This window comes from Geotrypetes seraphini, chromosome 2 (genome assembly GCF_902459505.1).
Source record: "Geotrypetes seraphini chromosome 2, aGeoSer1.1, whole genome shotgun sequence".
Lineage (NCBI taxonomy): Eukaryota > Metazoa > Chordata > Amphibia > Gymnophiona > Dermophiidae > Geotrypetes > Geotrypetes seraphini.
In genome coordinates this window covers 314,312,051-314,339,504 of record NC_047085.1, presented here as the reverse complement: position 1 = coordinate 314,339,504, position 27,454 = coordinate 314,312,051, and the positions used below count along the sequence as shown (strand labels likewise).

The window sequence follows — 27,454 nt, the reverse complement described above, 5'->3', positions numbered from 1 at the left end:
TCCAAATAATTTTTTTGCCGAAAATCCCCTACTTGGACATCTTGGCTGCCAAAACGTCTAGACCGCCAAGGCATCTAACTTTATTCACCAATTTCAACCCCCCTCCCCCACAAAAAAAAGTCCAAGTTAGAAATAGGCACCATTTAGACATGGGAGAGGCCAGCATTGTAATGGACTGGTCACATAGATATGCCAGTAGAGCAGTGCGGCACCTTGAAGAGCACTACTGTGAACGTCACATAAAGGGTGCCAGATATACATCTCATCATAACCCCCTTATAATGTCTTGTGATCCCTCCAAAACCTATTATACCCACCTGTCTCCCACCCTAATAGCCCTTATGGCTGCAGGTAGCATTTATATTGTAGTATAGTAGGGTTTTGGTGGATTCACCTCCCCCCCCCCCAAATATGAATAAATAGTACATACCTGTCTGCAGAACAGCAGCATCTGGTATGGGAAAGGTTAGCAGAGCATCACACATGTGTCTTAAGAAGCCTGGTGAAAGGGTAATGAGCCACAGAAAGGAGGACCCAGGTCCATAAGACACTCTAACCAAGTTCAGTAAGACAAAGAATGATATCTAAAGAATATTTGTCAGAAAATTGAATCAGAACTTGTGAACGGAATAACCAGATTAATATATCAGGAGGTTATGAGATTGCGGCAGAAATTCCATCTTCAATTGGGGATGCTTAAAGACGCCAATGGAATGATATTGAATGATCCAGAAAGCATTATGTTCAAATCTTTTTTATTGTGAATGCCAAGCAATAGACATCAAGGAATAGAACAAAATCAAAAGAACCAGCATCCAACAATACATTTGTGAATAGATAATAAAACAAAAGCAGCAATCCCTCCCATCTCCCCAACCCTACCCAACCCTACCCAACCAGCAAAAACCCCAAACCCCAACTTCTCTTCCCCCCCCCCCCCGATAAACACACAGAAGATGACCAAGAGGTCACTAAGATCCCAAAGGCCCGTACTCTTGTGGTCCTTGGTAGTTATTGTAAGAATTCCCTCCCCCCCAAAGGAAAAAAAAAAGATCCAGAAAGCATTAAAAAAAGATGGAAAGAATATATGGAAAATCTATACAAAAAAGGCAATGAGGATAATATTGGGGAAATTGAACTGGAAACTGACGTCAAAGAAGAACCAGATATTTTAAAAGAAGTCATAGCAGCAATTAAAGCTTTATCAAAAAACAAGTCACCTGTTATCAATGGTATTCCAATTGAATTAATCAAAGGCTCAGAAGGTTCTATCATGGCCCTCATTCGACTGTGTCAACAGACTTGAAAGGAAAAAAACATGGTCAATTGATTGGAGAAGATCACTGTTCAAACCCATACCAAAGAAAGGTGATGCTAAGGACTGTAACAACTACAGAACAATTGCATTAATTCCACACGCCAGCAAAATAATGCTGAAAATAATACTATGAAGCAATCATACTTTGAGCAAGAACTACCCGAAGTTCAGGCTGGTTTCAGAAAAGGTAGAGGAACAAGAGATATTACTGCCAATGTTAGATGGATATTGGAGAAGGGCAAAGAATACCAAAAGCCTCTATACTTTTGCTTCATCGACTACAGAAAAGCTTTCGACTGTGTGGATCATGATAGACTATGGAGAACTGTAGCACAAATGAGAATACCCAAACACATAACTCAGCTGATAAAGAGCCTCTACGAAAACAAGAAGCTGCAGTGAGCACAGAATATGGCAACGCTGATTGGTTCCAATAAAACATGGCATCAGGCAAGGATGCATCTTGTCACCTTACAAGTTCAATCTTTACAGTGAAGCCTTCTCAGAAAAGTAAATTTATAAGAAGAGAGCGTTGGTTTCAAAGTTGGTGGCCGAAATATAAACAACCTGTGCTATGCAGATGATACAACGCTCATCACCAGCAGCATAGAATACATCCATAGGCATCAGAACGGGGGTGGCCATAGGGGCCGTGGCATTCCCAAAAATTGACCATGGCTCCAGGGCTGGCATTAAGGGGGAGCAAAGCAGCACAGCATTCACAACTCGCTGCTGATTGCTTCGGGCCTTCCTCGCTGCCGGGTCCCACCTACTTTCTGTTTCCGCAAAGGCAGGACCCGGCAGCGAGGAAGGCCCGAAGCAAGCAGGAGCACCGAGTTATAAGCTTCCTTTCCTCATTGCCCTATCTTCCGCCATAGCCTGCAAGCGACTTCACCCATGCTCTGGGGCTTTAAGTCCATGCATGCTGACTTTGCTTCTCCTCCCTCCCTCCTCATGATGTAACTTCCGGTTTCGGAGGAGAAGAGTCGGGAAGCTGACAAGCATGGAGTTAGAGCCCCAGAGCATGGATGAAGTCGCTTGTAGGCTACAGCGGGAGATAGGGCAGCGAGGGAGGGAAGCTTACAACTTTGTGCTCCTGCTTGCTTCGGGCCTTCCTCGCTGCTGGGAAACAGAAAGTAGGTGGGACCCGGCAGCGAGGAAAGCCCGATGCAAGCAGGAACAGCGAGTTGTGAATGCTGCACTGCCGACGGCTGTGTGAGACAGGACAGGGGAGGGGAGGGGGGAAATGCCACTGCACCCAATTGGGGAGAAAGAGGGAGAAGGAATACTGGGGGGAAGAGAAATGCTTCTGTTGCACCCAATTGGGGAGAAAGAGGGAGAAGGAAGACGGGGGGGGGGAGGGAGAGAAATACATAGGATATACAGTTTATTGAAGAGACATAGAAAGAGGGAAAATGTTATATGGAAGAGAGAGAGGGTGGATAGTGGATGGAAGGGGTAGAGAGAGAGGGCAGAGGCTGGGTGGAAGGAGCAAAGAGTGAGGGCAGATGATGGAAGAGAGGACAAATGCTGTATAGAAAGAAGAGAGTGAAGAGAAGATTATTAAAGCGGAAAAGACAAAAGGTAGAAATACATTTTTTTTGTTGCTCTATGTCGAATCAAGTAGTATTGTAGTTGTATTGCTAAAAGTTTATAAATAGGAAATGGAAATAAGGCAATTTTGGGGGGACTAAACCCCTTTCCTCAGATCAGGACAGGATACCATAACAGCAGTATACTGTACTGTTCTGAAAAAAGATTTGGCCTCTGAAAGCTAATTGAAAAATGGATTAGTCCAATAAAATGGTATTTTCTTAGTTCTCATATTTGTTATATTTCTATTTGTTAATTTGTAAAGTAGTGATTGTTATGTATCAGTTTTTTCAAATTTACATCTACTGTCTTCATATTTTGCACATTACTAGGGGACACGTGTCACCGTTTCTGTGGTATTGCATTGTATGCAGAGTCTTGCATCTTAGGGTTTCATTTTTATATATTAGTACTTTGAGTTTGTGGTCCTGTGTTTGCATAGGGGTTATTATTTGTGTTCTGCGTGTGGTAGGAATGAATGTTGAGAAGCATACAGTGTGCTTTGTGTAGTTTGATTTTGTTGTTAACCATTATGTGTTGTTAATAAGATTATATTGTATGTATATATGAAAAATGAATGGAAAATGATATTACAATTGGTAATATTATGGGGGTGGGGTCTGGGGGCTGAGCTCTCAGCCCCCCCCAAACAAAAAAGCGTTCCACTGCCTATGGTTGTATCTACTGAGAAAATTCAAAGCCGAAAGTCATAACATGGGATTCGAACTGAACATAAACAAGACAAAGATCATGAACACGGAAAATGATGAAGATTTTGAGTTTGAAGGCAATAAAATAGAAGTTGTAAAGGATTCACTCTCAGGCTCTTTCATAAACAAAGAAGCAACTAGTAGGGAAGAAATACTTCGCAGAATAGCACTTGATTGCTCTTCAATGAAGGCTCTCAACAAAGTATTGAAAGGCAAGGGGGTAACACTCCAAACAAAGATCATACTTGTCCACATACTCATTTTCTCAGTGGTCAACAGATGCGAAAACTGGATACTATGGGGCTCATAATCAAAACAGAAATACATCTAAAAACCTAAACAAATCGGCACTTGGACGACCTAAAAGACAGGTCGTCCAGGTGCCGATAATCAAAACAGGTTTTTAGACGTATCCAGTGACTTATTAGGCCTCTGAATCCTGCTGTGCGCCCAGAGCTGAAAGGGGCATCTTTGAAAGGGTGGTTAGGGTAAAATGTGGGTAGAATGTGGGCCAACCTAGACTTAGTCATAGTGCAGGGGTAATCGAAAGTTTTACGAAGCTGCCTGGACGGAACTTATACGTTGTGACGTGCGTGATCTAAAAACAGGTTTAAGTGCCCATAAGTTATCCAAAGTGACCAGATAACCACTGCAGACACAAAGTACAGACCCCCCCCCACACTTCCCCAGTGATCACTGACCCCTCCCCCCACACACCACCATAAAAATCAAAATAAAAACGTACATACCTGCCTCTAGAACATCAGCATCTAGCATAGGAAAGCCTAGTAGAGCTGCACAGAGGTGGCTTAAGTAGTCTGGGAGGTGGGCTAGTGAGCCATAGAGAGGAGGACCCAGGCCCATAAGCCACTCTAACCACTGCATTCATGATGGAAAATGTAAGTCCACAACCCCCCCCCAAAAAAAAACCCCCTCTATTGTACTGCCATATAGGTGGCACCTGCAGCCATAAAGACTATTGGGGTTGAAGACAGGTGGGTATAGTAGGGGTTTTGTTGTTTTTTTTTTTGGGGGGGGCTCACCATGACCTGCAATGGAGTAGTGGTGAGATGTTTATGTGGCCCCTTTTTGAGAAGTTCACAGCAGTGCCCTGTAAGTTGCCCTACTACTCTGTTGCCATGTCTGGGTGGCCAGTCCATCACTTTGCTGGCCCCTTCCATGTCCAAAAGGTCTTGTTCTAGGCATTTGGGATTTGAACAATTTTTTGGACGAGAATGTAGTATAAAGATAGACGTACTAGTGATTTGGAAGATCAAACGACTGGATGTAGAATTAGACAATTTTTGGAGAAAAAAATTTTAGACATATTTTTCAAGAATGGACTTTGGACACTGCCAACTTTGGGTGGCTTGCGCCCTAGGCCCAAAACAGACTTAAACGTTTGTTTTGATTATGCCCCTCTATGGAGACAAGACAGAAATAAGTTTTACTCATTTCATCTTTGGTTCTGGAGGATTTTATGCATGCTGTGGATCACCAGATGAACTAACAAATTGATTCTGGAAGAAATCTAATCTAATCTAATCTTCTCTTCTATTTTTGCGTTGCTCATACCTAGGTAGGCTCAAGGCAACTTAAAGAGGGGTGTGAGGAAGGAGGGGGGTGGGAGAAGAGAAGAGGAGGGGAGGGAAGGAGGGGGGAGGAGAGGATACAGGTGATTAAGTGTCATATAGATGAGTTTTCAGTTTCTTCCGGAATATGGTGTAGTTAGGTTCCGTCCTGGTCATTTCAGTAAGGTCATTTCAAGTTTTTACGCCTAGAAAGGTGAGCATGGAGTGGAAAACACGTTTGTATTACAGATTTTTTTGTGGAAGGGAGATTTAGAAGTATTCTGTTGAGGGTTCTGCGGGAAGTAGACCATGCCTTGGAGAGAAATCAAACCAGCTATGTCACTCGAAGTCCAAATGATGAAGTTATGACTGTCTTATTTTGGTCATACTGTCAGAAGAGAAAGAGCATTGGAAAAGGACATCATGTTTGGGAAGATCGAAGGAACCAAGCGAAGAAGGCGACCTGCAATCAGATGGCTGGACACGTTGAAAACAACCATGGGGATGACACTGGAGGACCTTACCGGACTAGCACAAAACCGATTTGTTTTTAGATCTATAATTCATCAAATTGCTAGGACTTGAACATGAGTTGATGGCACCTAACTACTAACTCCCAACCTTTTCTTATTTCTCTTCTCGATCCTAATTTCTACAATTACTATATTTACTACTTTATAAATTGTAAATTGCTTAGAAGTCTCCACAATGAGCAGTATATCAAATATTAATAAAACATGAAACTTGAAAGCCAGGGGTGAATTTCTTCAAAAAGGTGATAAATAAATCCTAATAACTAACCCCCTTTTTTACAAAACTACACTAGCGGCTACCGTGTGGCAAAAGCCCCGAAGCCTTTTAAATCTCTGAGGCGCTTCAGGGCAGTTACTGCAGTGGCAACTGTTAATGTGGCTTTGTAAAAGGGGGAGGGGCAAATAAAACAGGGAAAAAAGGCAAAGAAGAAACAAAATCAAGCTCTAATATATTTTTTTGTCTGGTCTATTAAAGATGCACTTTTCCCCAAAACTGAAATTCCAGACTTTGCCTTTTTATTCACTTAGTTGTGTTCTTCCAAATGGTTCTTCCATTTCTGTCTTTTAGAACAAAGCCCAAAACTAAGTATTTAAAAAGCTGTCCCAAGCCATTAAAAAAAAAAAAAAAAATCAAGTGCTACTGTGTTTTCTTTTTTGCAACATTGCACCGATATTGGCAAAAACGTCCCATATCCTCTGAGTAGGGGTCACAGAAGCACCAAGAGATTTAGGTCAGAGTCAAAGTTTTGTGGTAAAATGAGCCAATTGAGGGGGTACATGAAGATATATCCAAGTGTCTCTACAAGAATGTTTTGTCGGGAAAACTTGATGGAAAGTCTGTGCTTTCTGTAACACTGCCAGAATGATCACATAAAAGGACTTAGGGCCCCCTTCTTCAAAGAAAGATTGGAATGCAGCCTAAACTTTCATCTGCACTGTTCTCCCGGTGGTTAAAAAAGAGATTCTACTTCCCCATCTTGACTACAGATTCTGGGACAATAAAATTGTAACATGTGAAATCAACAAACATGTGGAATGACAATCCTAAGGCACTGAGAGAAGAACACCAACATTGGCAGAAAGACCCCAAAGTAGGGGACATAGAAACAGAGAAAAATGAAGGCAGATAAAGACCATATGGTCTAACCCAGGGGTGGGCAACTCCGGTCCTCGAGGGCTGGAATCCTGTCGGGTAACATCCTCCTCCTTCCTTGCCCTGCAACCACAATTAGACAACTCCAAACAATCCAAAACACAGCTTTGAGACTCATCTACTCATTGAGAAAACATGACCACATCACTGAAGCCTTCATCAATTCACATTGGCTCCCAATCCAAGAAAGAATCCAATTCAAATTCTACTGCACATTATTTAAAACCCTACACGGAGACAGCCCCGCATACTTGAACAATCGCGTCATCCAAGCACCCACTACCAGACATAGAAAAACGCACTCCCCATTCATACCACCCCCAATCAAGGATGTAAAAAGGACAAAACTACATGACGGCCTCCTAGCCACTCAAGCCGCAAGGCTGGACAACCAGATCTCCAACCTCCTGATGACCACCCCAGACTATAGGACGTTCAGAAAAGAAATAAAAACCACACTTTTCAAGAAATTCCTGAAGCAGCAATAACATCACGACCTCTTTGTAACTCTTAAACTGACATCTGATCTACCCATCACTGCACTAATAATAACAAAAGAACCTCCACTATGACCACCTATTAATTCTTTTACAAACCACCTCACCCTCAACAACCCGTTAAATGTTTAAAAGATCTACAACTTACCTCTCTAGCTAATCATTGTAACTCTGTTTTTTATTTAAATTAACCTTTTGTAATCCGCCTTGAACTGCAAGGTAATGGCGGAATAGAAATCCGTAATGTAATGTAATGTAATGTAATGTTTTCAGGATTTCCCCAATGAACATGCATTGAAAGCAATGCATGGAAATAGATTTCATGCATATTCATTGGGGAAAACCTAACTGGATTCCGGCCCTCGAGGACCGGAGTTGCCCACCCCTGGTCTAACCACTCTGCCTATCCATGCCACGACTACAGGGCTGGAGTAGAAGGGCAAAATATAGCTATCGCCTACCTTTCAGCCCAGGTGACACAGAAATCTTGACTAAAATCTTAAACAATTTTCCAACCTTTGTGTCTGCAGTTTAGCGTCTGGCTCTGCTTGATCTTGGCTTTCTCTCTGCCCTCAAGTTCCTTCTTTTAAGAATTATCTTCCAGGTCTTCCTTCATCATTTCTTTTCCTCCATATATATTTGTGTCTCTATTACAGTGATTCTTGACCTTTTAAGAGCCTCAGACCTCTATAAGAACCTGATGAAAGCTATGGACCCCCTTCCCCAGAAATATTCACATAAACACAACTTTCCATGCAATGAATATAATGTACTTTATTTATCGAGATTTGATTGTCTCATACATATATGACATACACAAAGTATTATTAAACTTCAAACAACCTAAAAAAAAAAAACACCTCCTATTTTATGCAAAAGTAATAGAAACATAGAAAAAAGCAGCAGAAAAGGGCTATAGCCCACCAAGTCTGCCCCTGTTATGCAAATTAAAACAAATCTACTACTAGTACTACATTTTCTACTACCATTACTACTAGAGAATGACATGGGGAAAAATTAGTCCCCATCCCCGCAACCACTGTCCCCATCACTGCAACCACCATCCTCTAAAGGAAACAACATTCTTTACAGCTTTACAGCTTAAAGATCCAAATCCACTGTCATTCCCCCTTTGTACCTAGGTACTACTACTAACTACCACCAGACTTTGCTCCAGGTCTCGCCCTTCTCTGTTATGATCTTCCTCAGGGTCTCTCCCCCTCTGCCTGCTCCTCCAATAGTCTAGCAAATCCCCTCCCATTATGTCCAGCATTTGTTCTTCTTTCTTCCAGGTCTTTCTCTGCCTCTCTCTCTCTTTCCTTCCTTCTTGGGCCAGAATCTTTCTACCTCTCTGCATTCTCTTTCTCTCTCTTCTCTAGACACCCCCAAATTCAACATCTGTCCCCCATTCTTCTGCCTCCCCTTTGTTTCAGGACGGTTTCTCCCACCTTTGTTCCAGGGGTCTTTCTGATTCTCTCTCTCACTCTGTCTTCCCCCTCTCCAGGGCCTGGCATCTCTATTCTCTTCCTCTTTCTTCCATTTTCCCCAGTCTCCCCATCCGCAGCAGAGGAAAAGCCCAAGAGTAAGCATGAATTGTAATCTGATTTTTTTTTTCAACAAATTGAATCAATTCAGCCAGATTGAATTGGTGAATCAATTCAATCATGAAGCATTACTTGTGAGTTACTGACCGGGTAGGACGCAGGGTGGAGGGTGGGAGGGAGAGAGAGAGGAAAAAGATAACAGATCAAGAGGAGGAGTTGGATTTAGGTGGGGGGTTATTTATCTTTGCTCCGGAGTCCGGTTGAGCTGATCGCAAGGGAATCCACGCTCAGCTGAGCCGGCAATAATTCGCGAAGCTGCAGGTTCAGCTGTTTGGGGCTTCCCTTTGCTCCGGAGTCCCATGTCTGTGGCGATTCGGGCTGTAGCGTCTCCGTGGCCCACCGCGTCTTCCAGCGGGGTTTGCACACCGTGTCATTCTCTAATTACTACTATATCTACTCTCTCATTATCTGTGGAAAAAAAATCAACAGTTCTGGGCTGTATAGTGAATATAAATGTTAATTTATATGTGACCCTCAAGGACCCCCTGAAATCCATCCATGGACCCCATGTTAAGAACCCCTACTCTATAGCTTCTCACATCTCACTTAGCTTAAGAAGACACTGACTTTAGCCTGCATTCATTCAGGGAGGTTAGGATCTTCAGAGGAGCTGCTAGTTCCAGAAAGGTGATAGGACAACAACTCGGCAGTATCCAATGCAAGAAAGCAGCAATACTGGCAAAAACAGGGTTTTGGGGTTTTTTTTAAAAAATACTTTATTTTTGTGTGCACACAGATATATACTTTTTGTATTTTATGGAACTTTGGGACTGAGAAACACTCTCTGGTTTTAAAATAGTCACCTAGTGGTTTTGGATATCCTAGAACAGTATTTCTCAACTCAGTCCTGGAGTACCCCCTTGCCAATCACGTTTTCAGGATAGCCACAATGAATAGGCATGAAAGAAGGTTGCATATAATGGATGCAATATATGTAAATCAAGTGTATGCATATTTATTGTGGATATCCTGTAAACCTGACTGACAAGTGGGTACTCCAGGACTGAGTTGAGAAATACTGTCCTAGAACAAAGTTGGTATTAAGCTGAAAGATATGACATGTTTGTTTGAGGCTTGAATAGTATCACTAACAATAATAGTGCAATCAATATAAATTTGACCACATGTGAATGGTAAATTAGCTTTGCAATTCATTTATGCTCATATTTACATTTAATTTACCTTGTTTAAACAACATCTGATAGCAACAATTGTTGGAAATACCTATTTAGCTTTCTTTCACCCACAATTGTTATTGGGGGGTTTTAAGTTGCAATAAATAAACACAAACATTTAAATGTTTAACCTCTGTTTTGGTGTGAATTGAATGGGAAACCTATTGAAACATCTAATTTGTGATTATATCTCATATATTTCATTGTAATAAATAATTGTAATGCAATTGCATCACAATACCACTAGGGGTTTTTTTACATAATGCTGCTGGATTTTGTTGCATATTCTGTTATGTATCTGCCTTTTCCTTCCAAAAAAAACACAAAGGGATGGCAAAACCAAAAATGTAAAGAGTGGAAAAGTCACAAATTACCAGGATGAGAGCAGGAGGGGGGAGTTTTGGTTTTGGGGTTTTTTCCTTAGCATGAATGTGGTTTTTCCTATTTTAATTGTTCTTTTTCTTCTGGGTTTTTTGTTTTTAGTTGTTTTTAGTTGTTTTGTAAACTGCTGTGACGTCTAATGAGAAATAGCGGTATATGAAATCTTTTAAATAAACATAAACATGGTCCTCCAAATATTCAGAGCTTCTTGACTGGCCAGGAATGGATCCTGACTGGTTAAATAGCATTTTGCTAGCTAACTGCTAATATTCAATGGAAGATAAATGGTTATCTCTGCTGAATATTCACAGTTAATGGTTAGACACTAATCGACCTTTTCACAAAACTTACCCCCTCTTCTACGAAACTGCGCTAGTGTTTTTTTATCACAGAGAGCCACGCTGAATGGCCTGCACTGCTCCCGATGCTCATTGAGTCCCTGAACTAGAAACCGCTAGTGTGGTTTCATAGAAAAGTGGGTTAGCTGGCTAGCCACGAATATTCAGTGCCAGACGCTAAGTTTAGCGGGCAAATTGGATTGCCTAAATAGTAGTCCTATCTATGCCCGCCATTAACCAGCTAAGTAAATATTCAGGTCTGGCCAGTTAAGTTAGAGCAGGACAAAAAGACCCTAGATATTCATGCTAGTTGCTTCAAATGGCCCAGCACTGAATATATAAGTTGAAGGTCAACGTCAGGCAGACATCATACTGCCCAGTGCTGGCTGAAAATCATCCTGAATGTGCTTAAGTATATAAGAACATAAGAAGTTGCCTCCGCTGAGGAAGACCAGAGGTCCATCTCACCCAGCGGTCCACTCCCACGGCGGCCCATCAGGCCTATTGCCTGAGCAGTGATCCCTGACTATTTCTATAACTTACCTCTTACTCCTATCCCTATAACCTGCCTCTACTCCTATCTGTACCCCTCAATCCCTTTGTCCTCTAGGAACCTATCCAAACCTTCTTTGAAGCCCTGTAACGTGCTTCTGCCTATCACAGCCTCCGGAAGTGTGTTCCATGTATCCACCACCCTCTGGGTGAAAAAGAACTTCCTAGCGTTTGTTCTAAACCTGTCCCCTTTCAATTTCTCCGAGTGCCCCCTCGTGCTTGTGGTTCCCCATAATTTGAAAAATCTGTCCCTGTCTAATTTTTCTATGCCCTTCAGGATCTTGAAGGTTTCTATCATGTCTCCTCTAAGTCTTCGCTTCTCCAGGGAGAACAGCCCCAGCTCTTTCAGTCTGTCAGTATATGAGAGGTTTTCCATGCCCTTTATTAGCTTAGTTGCTCTTCTCTGGACTCCCTCAAGCACTGCCATGTCCTTCCTGAGGTATGGCGACCAGTACTGGATGCAGTATTCCAGATGCGGGCGCACCATTGCACGATACAGTGGCAGGATGACTTCCTTCGTCTTGGTCGTGATACCCTTCTTGATGATACCCAACATTTTGTTTGCTTTCCTGAGGCTGTGGCGCACTGCACCGACGTCTTCAATGTTGTGTCAACCATCACTCCCAGGTCTCTTTCAAGGTTACTTACCCCTAGCGGTGATCCCCCCCATTTTGTAAGTGAACATCGGGTTCTTTTTCCCCACATGCATGACCTTGCATTTCCCTATGTTGAAGCTCATTTGCCATTTTTTGGCCCACTCTTCCAGTGTCGTCAGATCCTTTTGGAGGTCTTCGCAGTATTCCGTGGTTTTAACCCTGCTATATAGTTTGGTGTCATCCGCAAATTTAATGAGTTCACATTTTTTTACCTCCTCCAGGCTGTTTCAAAATAGGTTTACAAATAAGTAGAAATATGAGCATGGTCATCACTCTGAAATCATTCTTCAGTACTTCAAAACTATATCACTACAACTGCACATTTAGAGATGTACCATTTATGAAAGAAGTGGAATTAGACCACAGGACCAGCTTAAACATTAGACAGATTAGACCATTGCCTAGGATTGCAAACTTCTGGGGGACAGCAAGGACAGGGACAGTCACAGGAAAACAATACATTATGTCACACAACTAAAAGAACCAACAGGGTGTACCTTTACAATGTTATGCATTTTTACAGGATCATTTGAGGACTGGGAGGAGGAGGGTGGAAAGAACTTATGGACCTACAAAGGGGTCCTTTTACTAAGGCGCCTTAGTAAAAGAGGGGGTAATTGAAGGATCTCAAGATTGAAGGTTTGTCTAAGGCACCAGCCCTGCATGCAAATGAAAAAGTACAGTGTGCACAGCAACAGACGTAAGGGCTTTTTCTCATTATTTCTCTGTTTTCATTTTCTAGAGACATCATTGCAATGGATATCTGGAAGGCATTTCTGTTTGTTCTCTGTGCAGTCACCTGGTGCTCCACTGATTCCCAGACTACTGGTGAGGATTTGTTTGCATGTTTCTTACCCACTCTAGGCCCCTTGCTGACCTTTTCTCTGTTAGCAGGTATCCAAAGAGCACAGTTATACGGATCTAATGATGACAATAAACCTATACCAATGAAAAAAGATACAAAAGGGGGTCAAAAGAGCAATTAAGGATCAATATTCAGAGTGATTTGACCAGCCAGCAGAGGCCCTTGGTTAATTAAATTGCATGTGCAGGCTCTCCGCTAATATTTGGTGACACTTAGGGGTTCATTATCAAAAGAGAAAAACCTCCAAAAAGTGGCATAAAGGGACAGGTGGACGTTTTTCTTGTCAACCTCTTCCAATTCACTATTTTCAAAACCTATTTTTTTGATGGATATCTAAGCTTTTGATGAGTAGTTTGTCTAAATCTCACGGGGGCATTTTAACCCCTGGAACACGTTGCCAGAGAATGTGGTAGGAGCAGCTAACATAGCTGGTTTTAAAAAAGGTTTGGACAAGTTCCTGGAGGAAAAGTCCATAGTCTGCTATTGAGACAGACATGGGGGAAGCCACTCCTTGCCCTGGGTCAATAGCATGGAATTTTGCTACTGTTTGGGTTGTTGCCAGGTACTTGTGGCCTGGATTGGCCACCGTGAAGATGGGATACTGGGCTAGGTGGACCATTGGTCTGACCCAGTAAGGCTATTCTTAAGTTCTTGGATGTTTTTCTGCTATAATCAGACATTTAAGAATATGTCTAGGGCACAAGTTAAACTCATGTCTTAGAGCGGACATCAGGAAAGGTGATTTCTGATTCCAAGGGCAGGGCTGGCTTAACTATTGGGCAGTCTAGCAGGTCACATGGAAGGCAATTCTGTAAAGGGATGCCTATATTTGAAGCCTAATCTATAAAGATAAGTAGGTGCTTACTTTCCCTTATAGAACACTAATATAGCAGCAACAAATATGTCCTTATAATTTAAGCATGATCACTTACACCAGCTATAGAGTTGGTGGAAATATTCACACCTAGATTGCTAAAAGTGAACATAAGTTGTAATGCTCTTTAACAGTGCTTCTCAACTTGGTCCTGGAGTACCCCCTTGCCAGTCAGGTTTTCAGAATATCCACAATGAATATGCATGAAAGAAATTTGTGTATAATGAAGGCAGTGTATGCAAATCAAGTCGATACATATTCACTGTGGATATCTTGAAAACCTGACTGGCAAGGGGGTACTCCAGGACTGAGCTGAGAAACACTGCTCTATGATATATGCAGGGAACTATGCCCCATTTATGCTCTGTCTAGAGTCCAGTGATCTCAAAGTCCCTCCTTGAGGGCCGCAATCCAGTCGGGTTTTCAGGATTTCCCCAATGAATATGCATTGAAAGCAGTGCATGCACACAGATCTCATGCATATTCATTGGGGAAATCCTGAAAACCCGACTGGATTGCGGCCCTCAAGGAGGGACTTTGAGACCCCTGGTCTAGACTCCATCAAACCTCATACCATTTTCTAGAACAGGGGTAGGCAATTCTGGTCCTCGAGAGCCAGGTCAGGTTTTCAGGATATCCACAATGAATATGTATGAGATGGATTTGCAGGCACTGCCTCATTGAGATGCAACTCTATCTCATGCATATTCATTGTGACCTGCCTGTGGTTCTCGAGGACCGGAATTGCCTACCCCTGCTCTAGGAAATCTAATATCTTTGCACTGAGAACACTGGGGCTCATAAATGTGTCACTGTACATCACCCTTGGTATGAGATTTTATGCCGGACACTTGAAAAGGGATGATCTAGAGCAGGAGTTTCTAGCTTTTTTGGCTGTTTGGATCCCTTTTCAACATCCAAAGGATTTGGGATCTCTACTCTGCCTATCGCTTCCCACCCCCATCCCTGCCAGTGTCTCTGACTTTGTCTTAGCCCATACCCAGTAGCTTCCGTCCATCTGTCTCCCAGCTGGTCCACACCTCACACATACACTTTCACTAGACCTGCTCCTAGTCCCAACCAAGTTCCACCCATCCCCACACTGAAAATGCCCTAATCCTGTCCCCAGTCCCGCCCTAGCCCCACCCCCTGCTACTTGCTCTTGTTGAGCAGGGAGGAAATCCGCGCATACCTGAAGCGATTTAAGGAGGCTTTTCAAAATCTGGACAAAATGCCAGGTTTTGAAAAGCCGTCCGGACCCCCAGACATGTCCTCAAAAGGAGGAAATCCAGACGTCTGGTAACCCTAGGAATTACAGAATGGATATACTGTACCGTGGAATCTTAGTTTACGAGCATAATTCGTTCCAGAAGCATACTCATAAACCAAATTATTTGTATATCAAAGCAGTGGCGTACCAAGGGGGGCGGGAGGGGCGGTCCGCCCCGGGTGCCAGCCCTGAGGGGGTGCTCCCGGCCTTGCCGTTCAGTCCCCCCCCACCCCCGAAGGACCGCTCGCCCCATTGACCTTCCTGCACCACCTGTGAAGCAGCCCGCAGCGTCAGCGATCCCTGAACTGCTTGGGCGCTGCTTCCTGCGCCGCGGTCCCGCCCCTCCTCTGACATCAGAGGAGGGGCGGGGCCGCGGTGCAAGAAGCAGCGCCTAAGCATCGCAGGGATCGCGTTGCGATCCTGCTGCGGCTGCTTCATAGGTGGTGCAGGAAGGTCCGTGGGGCGAACGGTCCTTCGGGGGGGGTGGTGGGGGGACTGAACGGCAAGGCCGGGAGCATAGGTAGTGCTGCTTCATAGGTGGTGCGGGGAGGCCAGGGGGGCGAGCGGTCCTTCGAGGTGGGGCGGGCTGGCAGGCAGGCAGGCTTTCAGGGGGGAGGGGGGTGACAGGCAGGCAGGCAGGCCTTCAAGGGGCGACAGGCCTTCAAGGGGGGGGGACAGGCAGGCCTTCAAGGGGGGAGGCAGGCCTTCAAGGGGGGGACAGGCCTTCGGGGGGGGGGCAGACCTTCAAGGGGGAGGGACAGGCCTTCAAGGGGGGGGCAGGCAGCCTTCAAGGGGGGACAGGTCTACAAGGGGGTGGGACAGGCCTACAAGGGGTGGGACAGGCCTTCAAGGGGGGGACAGGCCTTCGGGGGGGTGCAGGCCTTCAGGGGGGGTGCAGGCCTTCAGGGGGGGTGCAGGACTTCGGGGGGTGCAGACCTTCAAGGGGGTGCAGGCCTTCAAGGGGGGGACAGGCCTTCAAGGGGGGGACAGGCCTACAAGGGGGTGGAACAGGCCTTCAAGGGGGGTGCAGGCCTTCAGGGGGGTGCAGGCCTTCGGGGGGGGTGCAGACCTTCAAGGGGGTGCAGGCCTTCAAGGGGGGGACAGGCCTTCAAGGGGGGGGGACAGGCCTTCAAGGGGGGGGACAGGCAGGCAGACCTACAAGGGGGGACAGGCCTATAAGGGGGAGACAGGCAGGCAGGCCTTCAAGGGGGGGGGGACAAGCCTACAAGGGGGTGGGACAGGCCTTCAAGGGGGGTGCAGGCCTTTAAGGGGGGACAGGCCTTTGGGGGGACCTTGGTTTAGAAGTACACAGAGGGAAGGGGGTGTTCAAAGAGACGTGCATATGCCAAACTTTGGGGGGGGGAGGAAGAAATAATGGGTCTGAAAATAGACGAGAGGGAGATAGATGATGGACCATGGGATTTAGGGAGGGAAGGAACAGAAAGGGAGGGAAATTGGACACAAGGGATGGTGTGGAGGAGTGATAGAGATACTGGATAGGAGGGTAATTGGGAAAAGAAAGGGAGAGATGGTGGACTCTGGGGTGGTGGGGAAGGAAGGAGAGATGCCGGATGAAAGGGTAGTTAAGAAAAGGTGGATCTGTGGAGGGAGATGAAAAAAAGGAAAGATACCAGACTTCCTGGGGAGGGAAGGGAAATGGAAAGGAAGGACAGAGTTGGCAGATGGATGGTTAGCATGCAGAAAGAAGAAAGAAGGAGACCCTGGCAAGCAAGTTATCAGAAGAAAACCAGAGCCTTGGACCAACAAGATTTGAAATATAACTAGACAACAAAAGGTAGAAAAATTAATTTTATTTTCTGTTTTGTGATCATAATATGTCAGATTTGAAATGTGTATCCTGCCAGAGCTGGTGTTGGACTGCAAACGTGAGCTAGGATTTAACAGAGAGAGGAAAAGTCCTTTTTGTTTCTTTATTTTATTTACACCATAGCGCCAGTGTGGTTAGGAGAAGCCAAAGGGCGTGAAAAAGCTATAAAACCCACCAGGAGTTTTGAAAAAAATCACCCAACTGGGCAGGAAAATCGAATTGAAAAACCAATTCAATAGGCTGAATCGAATCAAAATTTTTTTTCCTGAATCTGGCAGCATTAGTTTGCGCTACTGTCTTAGACTTTAGGACCTGGGATTGGGTAGAGATTGCATCCTCAGTACTTTATAATGCAAGTGAAACGAGGATTTGGTCAGACTTTTGAAGGGTCTGCAGAAAAAAAATATTGTATAGGCCGGGGACATGAGAGCAGGAAATGGGAACTTTTCGTCCTTCTATTTTTGTGAATGGAAAGGCTGAGGATGTCAGAGAGTTCAGTTAAAATATGTGCTTTATAAGAAAATATAATAACGTGTTTTATAAAGTTTATAGCATAGCTGGCCTACCCAGTGAGGTGTTCCTAGTGGTGGTGGTGGCAGCGTGTCAATGTGTTGAGAGGAAGAGGTGGTCTGGGAAATTCTGCTGAGCAAACTCCGGGCCCATTTCCACCCCCCAGTTAGTCCACTCCAGTCAACTGGTTCACACACTGAGTGGGTCTTTGGGTGTTGTTTTGGGATCTCTTCCAGTGGTTTATCAGTGTCTCCTTCTGGTCCAAGGAAGGAAACTTTGTTATCCTTAGCATTGACCTACAGAATATGTTTGTAACAGCGCTGCTTGTGTGGCATTAGGCTATGTAGTGATCGAAAGAAATGGTGGGTGTATGAGGAGATTCACATTTCCTGCACAGCTAAGTCCATGTGAAGTTACCTTGTGCTGTATTTGACATCTAGCAAGGTCTCTGTTTGAAAGGAAAGATCTAAACTTAAAAATGAAGTGGCCAGAAGTTATGGTAAAAGCAGATAGTGTAGCTGGTTTTAAGAAAGATTTGGACAAATTCCTGGAGGAAAAGTCCATAATCTGTTATTAAGACATGGGGGAAGTGTCTGCTTGCCCTGGATCGGTAGCATGGAATGTTGCTATTCTTTGGGTTTTGACCAGGTATTAGTGTCCTGGATTGGCTACCATGAGAATGGGTTACTGGGCATGATGGACCATTGGTCTGACCCAGTTAGGCTATTCATATGTTATGTTCTCATCTGTAGGGGCCTTTGTTTTCACTTCTTATTTTAATGTATTTTTTTTCTGGGAACTTATCAGTGTTTTTTATAATGGGAACAAAAATGGAAGAGAATTAATGTGTGTGTGATGAGGGGGTAACTAATTTCTTCAGCTAAATAATTCAATCCACTTCAAACAGACATAGGAGAACTCACGCATCATTCACACACCCTCCAACCAAAAACGTCAAAAGAAAAAAACTGTTCGACAACCTCCTAGCCATTCGAGCTGCAACACTCGACCCCCAACTCTACAACCAATTGATATCAACCACAGACTGCAAAACCTTCAAAAAGAAATAAAAACCCTTCTATTCAAAAAACACATAAAACCGAACTAACACAATCAGAACTGTCCCAAGCATCACCTGCAACTACTCCATATGTACTTCTGATGTCATGACAATTCAGACATAATTTATGTTATGTTATGTTTGGAATATAAGAAAATTTTCACTGCCTGTTTCTATTCTGACCATTTATTCCGTTTCATGGTCATTACAAAAAATATTTTTTTACATGGGGGGGTGTCAAAAAATGATGGGCCCCGGGTGCCACATACCCTAGGTACGCCACTGTATCAAAGCGAGTTTCCTCGCTTGATATGTTCTCACCCACCCCCACCCCCCAGAGGCCAGCGGCGCTGTTCCACCCCCCCCACCCCCACTCCCAGAGGCCAGCGGTGCTGCTCCACCCCCCCTGAGAACCGGTATCGCTCCCCCATGCTCATGACCCTCCCCCTGAGAACCGGCATCACTCCCCCCTGCTCGTGAACCCCTCCCCCCCCACGTGAACCGGCACCCCCTGCCTGAACAGCATACAGTCTTACCCTCCATCTGGTACCGGTACGCAGCCCACAGGACGTTCCGGTGCCGGTGCCGGTGAAAGAAGTTCCTGCCTCTTTCCTGGGCCTTGAGCATCTGCACATGCTCAATGCCTTCTGGTTCTCGCTCTCTCCGAGATGCTCAAGGCCCAGACAAGAGGCAGGAACTTCTTTCACCGGCACCGGTAGGCTGCGTGCCGGTGCTAAGACTGTATGCTGTTTGGGCGGGGGTACCAATTCACGGGGGGGGGGGGGGCATTCACGATCGGGGGGGGGGGAGCAATGCCGGTTCTCAGGGGGGGTGCTGGAAAATCGAGTCAACGCTCGGTTTGCTAGACATGATTTGCGAGAACGTTTTGCTCGTCTTGCAAAACACTCGCAAACCACATTACTCGCAAACCGAGGTTTGACTGTACTACATTATAGTAGTTTGAGGAAGACAGAATTATGAATTGGGTGATAGCGGAGATAGAATGAAAGTTCTATGATTGTACTGGTGTAACACTTGAGTAGAGTGTAGAATTTAGTGATATTAGGTATTTTGAGTTAGTTGTGTATGGTGTGTATGTTTTCAAAGAAGAGAGGGGGGTTCAGAATGTATTGAGGGGGGCAGAAGAGGGAGAATGGAATCTTCATCTCTGCAGCTTCACTGTGGCACAGTCCAGTGCTCACCCCACCCCCAAAATGAGGCTCTCTGATATATCTTGTTACTTTTGTGGGATCCCTTAGGGACACATTTCACAGTGACAGCATTAAGCCAGCTGAGTCTTGATTGTGAGCCATTAAAACGCCAATAAAGACTCAATTAAAACATGTCATCTGTTTGAAATTTGTGTTCACAACATGAGCCTTAAAATGCTTGCAGCTGCTGAATTATATGGCATAAGACCGGAATACCTCATAAATGTAGAAGTCCGTGTACCAAGTGTGTTTCTGCTCGGGCACAAAGAGGACAATTACAGAGGCATTTACCTTTACTAGGCCAAATCTCCTGACAGAAAATATAGATCCTTTAATACAGCTAGTGTTACCCATGATTTCCACAGTGCAACTACTTTTAGCTGCAGGAAACAGAGGAGTTCTTATGGATGTGTTTAGGTCAGGTGAGGAACACAGAATGCATACATCTGGTTTCCAAAAGTACGTGTGTTATCATGCACAAATAGCAGCTACATAGTACACAGACATTCTTACAGACTATTTCTATAAAGTATTCACTAACAGTTAGTTAGTTATTTCATTTATTTATTGGGATTTATTAACTTACCTGTATGAAGAGATTCATCCAAAGTGATGTACAGTGAGTACAGTTTAACACAAAACTTACAATTTTGATAACAGCATAACAATAGTAAAATGACCAATAGTAAAAGGAATTATCCCTTTAACATGCACCCCATGCTCCTGCTTGTTTTTGAGAAGAAAGTTCACATAGTTTTAGTGTGTGGACTCTGTCCATATGGCTTGCTGATGTGCAAACAGTGTGAAGGATATCCATTTATTTATTCATTTTTTTAAATTTCTTTATTGAAATATTTCAAAATACAAAATCTTCAAAATCCTGTTTCAAAACCATCATAGATATTATTATAATAACAATAATTAACAATTTCCTTTCTTCCAAGCCTTTCAGCCAATACACTATTATAATATCAAGCAATAAAGATAATGAAATGGAAAAAAAACAAAACAAAGAATATAACTAATCAAATTCACATTCATGCCTAGCATAATTATCCAAGCCTCCCCCTACTTATTCCATATAAAAATGCCTTTTCAACTAATATAGTTGGTTGAGTTAGTTTTTGTAATACTCTTTTGTGGTAAAAATCATTTACAGTGGTATCTTGGAATCTGAACTTAATCCGTTCCAGAACCCTGTTCGAGTTCCAAAACATTTGAGTTCCAAGACAATTTTTCCCATTGAAAAGAATAGAAACTGGATTAATCTGTTCCTTGGTCCCACAAACTCTGCAATATCGGGCCTACCTGGCAGAAACAGCAAGATCGGGACCCCCCCAGCAGCAATTTGAATATGCTGAGAAGATGTACAGTGCGTACCATCCTGATCAATTATTTTAGTAATATAATTTCTTAAAGTTTTCTTACGTAATTTATACGCTGACAATTTCCCTATCTTATTAGCTGATTCAAAATATTCTTGTTGTTATTAAGGAATCCACTGTGCTAGGATTCAAAGGCAAATTAGATGCACATCTTCTTACGAGAGGCATAGAGGGATATGGGTGACTAAAACTACATCAGGTGTATACCTGACTGGGCCTCCGCGTGTGCGGATCGCCGGACTCGATGGACCATGGGTCTGATCCGGAGATGGCAGTTCTTATGTTCTTATGTTCTTACTGATTGTAATTTTACACTAATATCTTCCAAATCCAGCTCTTGTAAATCTAGTCGAAATTGTTTAAGTTTCTCTATCAAGTTTATATCTATTAGCTGTCCTTTTATATTTTTGTTATTAACATTCTTCTTTCATCCTTTTATTTATTTAATTCTTCTTTTATTCCATTCTCCCCAAAGAGCTCAGAATGGGTTGCAGGTTAAACATACATACAGTTAATAGGTTTTGATTTGCCATAATTACAGTACGAGTTTTACCATACCAGTTTTTATCCTAACGAAACACATACTGGGATCTAATGTCAATATACATAATATACAGTTTACAGGTTACAATTTGCTATAGTTAGAGTTCAAGAATTTTAATACAAGTTTTTACCTTAACATGACACATACTGAAGATTTACACTTCTTTGTAATCTATCGGTCATGGGCAGGGAAGGTGAAGAGGTATGTTTTTATTGCTTTCTTAAAGTTGAGGAGTCCTTCAAGGGATTTTGTACATCTGGCCCTTAACTTGCACTTCTGGTGGCTGCTATGGCCTAGATTCACTAAACTCATCGATTGTGTCTCGACCAGTTTGTGATCGTTCCCTGACTCCTATCTGATTCACTAACCTTCTGCCCAATCAATCTCCTACCCAATCCGATCTGCCCATGCAAATGAGGGGAAATGGTATGCATAAGTAGGAAGCCATCGATTCACTAAGCAGAAGAAGAAACACCAATTGAGTTTGCCGATCCGAAATTGCTGAGGACCAGTCGCTTACTGTCCTTGCCGACTCTCATGCTCTGCCGCCCTGAAATCCCAGTATTGAGGTTACAAAACAACCATCAAAATAAAAAATAAAACTCCCTGTTCATATAGTCTGCAAAAAAGTATAGTGCAAGCCCGTGATTTTAACCCGCAGGTTTAAAACGTGTTTTGTTCTATAATCTGGCTTCACAAACAGCGTGTTCTGTTCCATAATTTGGCTGCACAAAAATTATTCCTTTTAAAATGTTCACTCGTAGGGCCAGCAAGTAAACTGAAGCCACCCCTCCCCCTTTATTATGAGCTCACTTGTGCAAGCGCATGCGCGAATGGCATCTACAACCAACAGACTGCCCATGCGTCTCGATCGCTCTACAGCGATCCGTGGGATTGCTTGTGGACGTGCATCCGAGCAGATCATTTGCATGCTGAATCGGTCGCTCTGCAAAATTCGGCCATGAATCACCCAACCACGATCCAGATTGGTGAGTTTAGTGAATCTAGGCCTATGTGACAACAGAACCTGCAGTGGATAGCCACAATGTCACATAGTCCCCACACCCCTAATTATTCTTATTACCTTCACCATTGAAAAACTAGTACAAAAGAAATAGCAGAAAGGGGATGAGATTTGATATACTTAATTTTTGTGGTTACAGTCGAAGTGGTTTACATATGATATACTGGTACCTGTGTTAAACCTGGGGCAATGGAGGGACTAGCCCAAAGTCATAAAGAGCTACAGTGGGAACCAAACCCAATTCCTCTAGTTTTTAGGCCACTTCTCTAACCATTATACTTCTGTTCCACAGTGCACCAGTGTGCCCCTTCTGGGTTCCTTCCAAAATGGTTTGTTAGCATATTTCTAAGAAACATTTTCTTGGTTAATCCTCATGTGCGATTCAAAATTAATTAAGGGTCAATAAGACTTTTGAAATGTGTATATCCCTCTTTGAATAGGCCTCACACTTACACATATTTAAATGGAGCATTATTTCACATGAAATTTTGAATCCTTGTATCATAGTGTATAATTTGAAATCCAAATTACTTTTCTCCTACTAGTATTACACACTTTTTCCATCAGTTGATATTTGACTGGCATTGAAATATGACCATGGAGCAGGAAAATACAAATAAATAAATAAAGCCAAAAGAAGAAGTTTCCTGAGTTTCTACTTACAAATTCTGCAACTTTTTTTTTTTTCTTATCTTTGTATGTTTCCCCCCAGTTTGCAGAGAGGCCGCTGCTGCTGATCTTGTCTTTTTAGTTGATGGATCCTGGAGCATTGGAACAGAAAACTTTAAAATGATTCAACAGTTCCTGTATACATTGGTGAGCGGTTTTGATGTGGACAAAGAGAAAATCCGCATTGGACTTATCCAGTATAGTGACACGCCTCGGACTGAGTTTTTCCTGAACACTTACAGCAGCAAGGAGGACGTTCTAAAGTCTGTACAGGCTTTGCACTATAAAGGAGGGGGCACCAGAACCGGACTCGGCCTGCAGTACATGCTGGAGAACCACTTTACGGAAGGTGCAGGGAGTCGAGCCAAGGAAGGTGTCCCTCAGCTCGCAGTGGTGATAACTGATGGGCAGACGCAGGATAACTTCCTTCAGGCAGCTGCCATGGTGAAGCAGGCAGGCATCACCATATATGCTGTGGGCATCAAAGATGCTGTTTTGTCTGAACTGATAGAGATAGCCAGTGAGCCTGTTGACAAGCATGTCTATAACGTGTCCGATTTTACAGCTCTGGAGGGCATCTCCCAAAGCATGATACAGGTGCTTTGTACCACAGTGGAAGAAGCAGTTCGACATATCAACCAGGTGTCTCAAGGTGCGTGCTTTCATCTTTCCATCTACGGTCCCCTTATCATGTTCATTGTAATGCACCCATGAGCACTCATTATCTAGCTTCAGTCTGAGTCACAGAGGAAGGCGAACAGTTGACCCAGAAAAAGACAAAAACATCACGGAATGTTTCCATGGTCCTTAAAGTTAGCCGTTAGGGAAATAGTCTCTCAGTGATCTTCACAAGTTTTTGCTTGAGCTAAGTCTTCTCCGAAATTATTTCTCTTCTACAATTTGCAGGAAATTAAGTTGGGCAAATATGTACTGTTTCAAATTGTGCAAGAAACCTGACCGTTTGACTTTCTTCACAGTTTTGCCCAAATTTTTCTGGTTTCTAATTCTGTTAAAGCAATTAAGTGAAAGCTTCAGAGAATCATGACTGAAAGACCTGGGCTCTGTCTTCAGAACCGGAAAGAGCCATTAGTATGAGTATTCCTGAGATTTTTGGCCATTCTTAATTGGCGTTATCCAATTTCTTTTCATGCTTGATATTTTAGAGATCCCCCAAATTATATAGCCTGCTCCAAATAGAAAGGGGTCAAAATCCTATATACTGGTGAAAAAAGACCTACTCCCAATTCTCAGTAATTGCACTCAGAATTCTGGATTCAAGCTATGCTGTTTTCTCTAAACACCACTGTAGTACTTTTTGTATAGGGTGGCCAATCAGTTCATGGGAACCTCCCATTAATCAATAAGGCATTCAGTAGGGTGTATCCACACATTTATGCACCCTAGAGTGCACTGCAGGATTAACCCACAAACATCATCAGTACCAGCCTAGAGATAATTAAATAAATAAATTATTTTTTTCAAAAGTAGTTACACAAAGTGCTGAGTGCAAGTCTAGTTAATAAGAATTCAAGCATTAAATAATGTAAAGTCACTTAAAGAAGTTTCCCATGATCAGTGGCATAGCAGTCATCAATAAATCCCAATAAGTAAATCCACTTTCAACGAGAACTTATTGTCCTAGGTTCCAAATACTGAAGTTGCTGTCAAAGCTCATGCCAGGTTATCCAACCATCCCGTTGTTTGCAGGATATCTACCGTAAAGTTTGGCCAGTAACATCCCCATGTTCCAAATTAGTGGAGTTCCCACTGATGTCCACCCCAGCCCATCCTACACCGAATCACCGTATATAGGACACAGACCTTGCAGGTCTGTCCAATACTGGCCTTAGTTCTCTAATTTACATCCTTCATTTTCTAATTAGAGATCCTCTATGTTTATCCCATGCTTTTTTGAATTCCATCACCGTTTTCCTCTCTACCACTTCCCTTGGGAAGGCATTCCAGGCATCTACCACCCTCTCCATGAAGAAGAATTTCCTAACATTGCTCCTAAGTTTTCCTCCCTGTAACCTCAAATTATGTCCTCTAGTTTTACCATTTTTTCTTCTCTGGAAAAGATTTGGTTCTATGTTAATACCTTTCAAGTATTTAAATATCTATATCATATCTCCCCTGTCTTTCCTCTCCTCCAGAGTATACATATTTAGGTCTTCCAGTCTCTTCTCATACTATTGTGGATTTCTAAAAGGAGCTCTTAAAAAAATAAAAGTTTGAGAATATGGAATGATATGAGGATATGGAATTGTAGGAGGATTTTTTTAGGTTCAAACAATTCTCATTGATGTAAACAACAGCAAATACGACGCCAGGGCACTCCAAGGGTGCACAGTACAAACAATGATGCATCATATACAATAATATAACAAGCCTGTGTAGAAGAAGAGTAACATCAACCAAACTCCCCCTCTTCCTACTCTACATGGGGCAAGCGAGACTAACGGGGGTGGAAAGACTCTTATGAGCCCCGAAGATGCCACACCACCCCCTCCCCTCACCTAACCCCACTTATCTTATCCGTGACTAAGTGCCTGAACCTTTCAATACCCCTCACCTCACCTCCACAATCCCCTCCTTCCCCTCCCCCCCCCCAGTGGTACTCTCCATCCCGCCCCACCAGTACTCACCATTGTTCTCCCAGTCCTATATACTGAGTGCCCAGATTAGGACACCCATCTTAAAACCTCACTTCAATCCTTTAGATGCAAGGATTGCAGATATAGCTCCCAGATATTCAAGAACAACATCTTTCGCCTCCTAGTTCCTCCGGCATCCCGCGCCTCCCAGGTGGCCAACTGATGCAATTGGTTCCGCCAATGCCAAAACGCTGGAGGGTCAGGGACCGTCCAGCACTGAAGAATACATTTCCTGGCTAGTAAACTCATCTTCCTACACAGTGCCCGATGCCCCTTGGGCAAATGGCCAAAAGCCTCTGGCAAATCCAAGACAAAGTGGGCCGGAGTACTGCGCAAGGCTCTCCCAAGTAACCCTGACATGTAATGTAATGTAGGAGGATTTTTTTATGCCTGTGATATACTAGAGTGAGTAATGAATGAGTAGTATTTAAAGTTCATTGAGGTTTTTTCCTCTTATTTTTTCACATATGCATGTTCTTCACATGAGGTGATAAGTGATATAAGGATTTAATATATACCTCTATTATGAACTAATAGTGGACTGGTAGTTTAAGTACTCCACCTATCTTTTCATTGGGTTAAATATTGGCACATATCCATTAATAGAAAAAAATAGAAAAATTGACATTTCGGGGGAAATTCTACAAACGGCGCCTAAACTTAGGTGCTGGTAGGAACCCTACCGGCACCTCAAGTTAATTAAGAAACACCATTTAAAACGGCAAAAAATGTTAAAGCACCTACCAGTGGCTAAAGATTCGGTGTTGCAATCACTCCTCTGTAGGCGCTTTAGGCCGCCTAATGCCACAGTGGGTGTGGCTAATGTAAGAAGTGACGTTAGGCGCAACTCCCAACAAAGCTAGGCACCAGAAATGTAGACCTGGAAAACCCTGGCCTACATTTCTGGCACCTATCTTTCCCAGAGGCATGATTCTGTATACAAATGCTATCGCGTGATTGACACAAGATCAGTGGCTGCCGATATCAGCACCAAATAGAGAATCTGGGCCTTTATGGCTGCAGTAAAAATAGCCTTAGTGCATGGGTTAAGGCAGTGGTCTCAAACTTGTGGCCCCCGGCGGCCCACCGGGTACTAGTTTGAAGCCCTCGGTATGTTTATCATAATCACAAAAGTAAAATAAAACAGTTTCTTCATCATATGTCTCTATAGCTATAAATTACAATATTATTAAGACTTAGCCAAAAGGAAAGATTTATAAACTATAACGAGTTTTACCTCATGCAAAATTGTCATTTCTTTAATAAGACATTAACAATTTTTTCTGAGGCCCTCCAAGTACCTACAGATCCAAAATGTGGCCCTGCTGCAAAGGGTTTGATAGGCCCTAAATTAGTTATGCGGTGCCTAGCAACACCTAATGGCGCCTTACCTGAAAAGTAGGTGTGGGTAGGGTTGGAGAACAGGTGTGGTAATGTGAGGCATTGCTAGGCTTGCGAGCTAGGCGTTGGTTAATTAGG

At 43.3% G+C, this 27,454-nt stretch overlaps 1 protein-coding gene across 5 annotated transcripts in view; it reads left to right on the top strand.

Moving 5' to 3' along the window:
• COL6A6 (collagen type VI alpha 6 chain) overlaps positions 1 to 27,454 on the top strand; it is a 274,284-nt gene that overhangs the window by 55,266 nt on the left and 191,564 nt on the right. For 3 of the 5 annotated variants that reach the window (XM_033930033.1, XM_033930030.1, XM_033930032.1), the window contains 2 exons: positions 12,824 to 12,909; positions 23,365 to 23,973. In XM_033930033.1, the coding sequence (XP_033785924.1) occupies positions 12,837 to 12,909; positions 23,365 to 23,973 (682 nt within the window). In that variant the 5' untranslated portion in view covers positions 12,824 to 12,836. The remainder of the gene's footprint in view (positions 1 to 12,823; positions 12,910 to 23,364; positions 23,974 to 27,454) is intronic. The other 2 variants (XM_033930035.1, XM_033930034.1) reach the window with 1 other exon arrangement.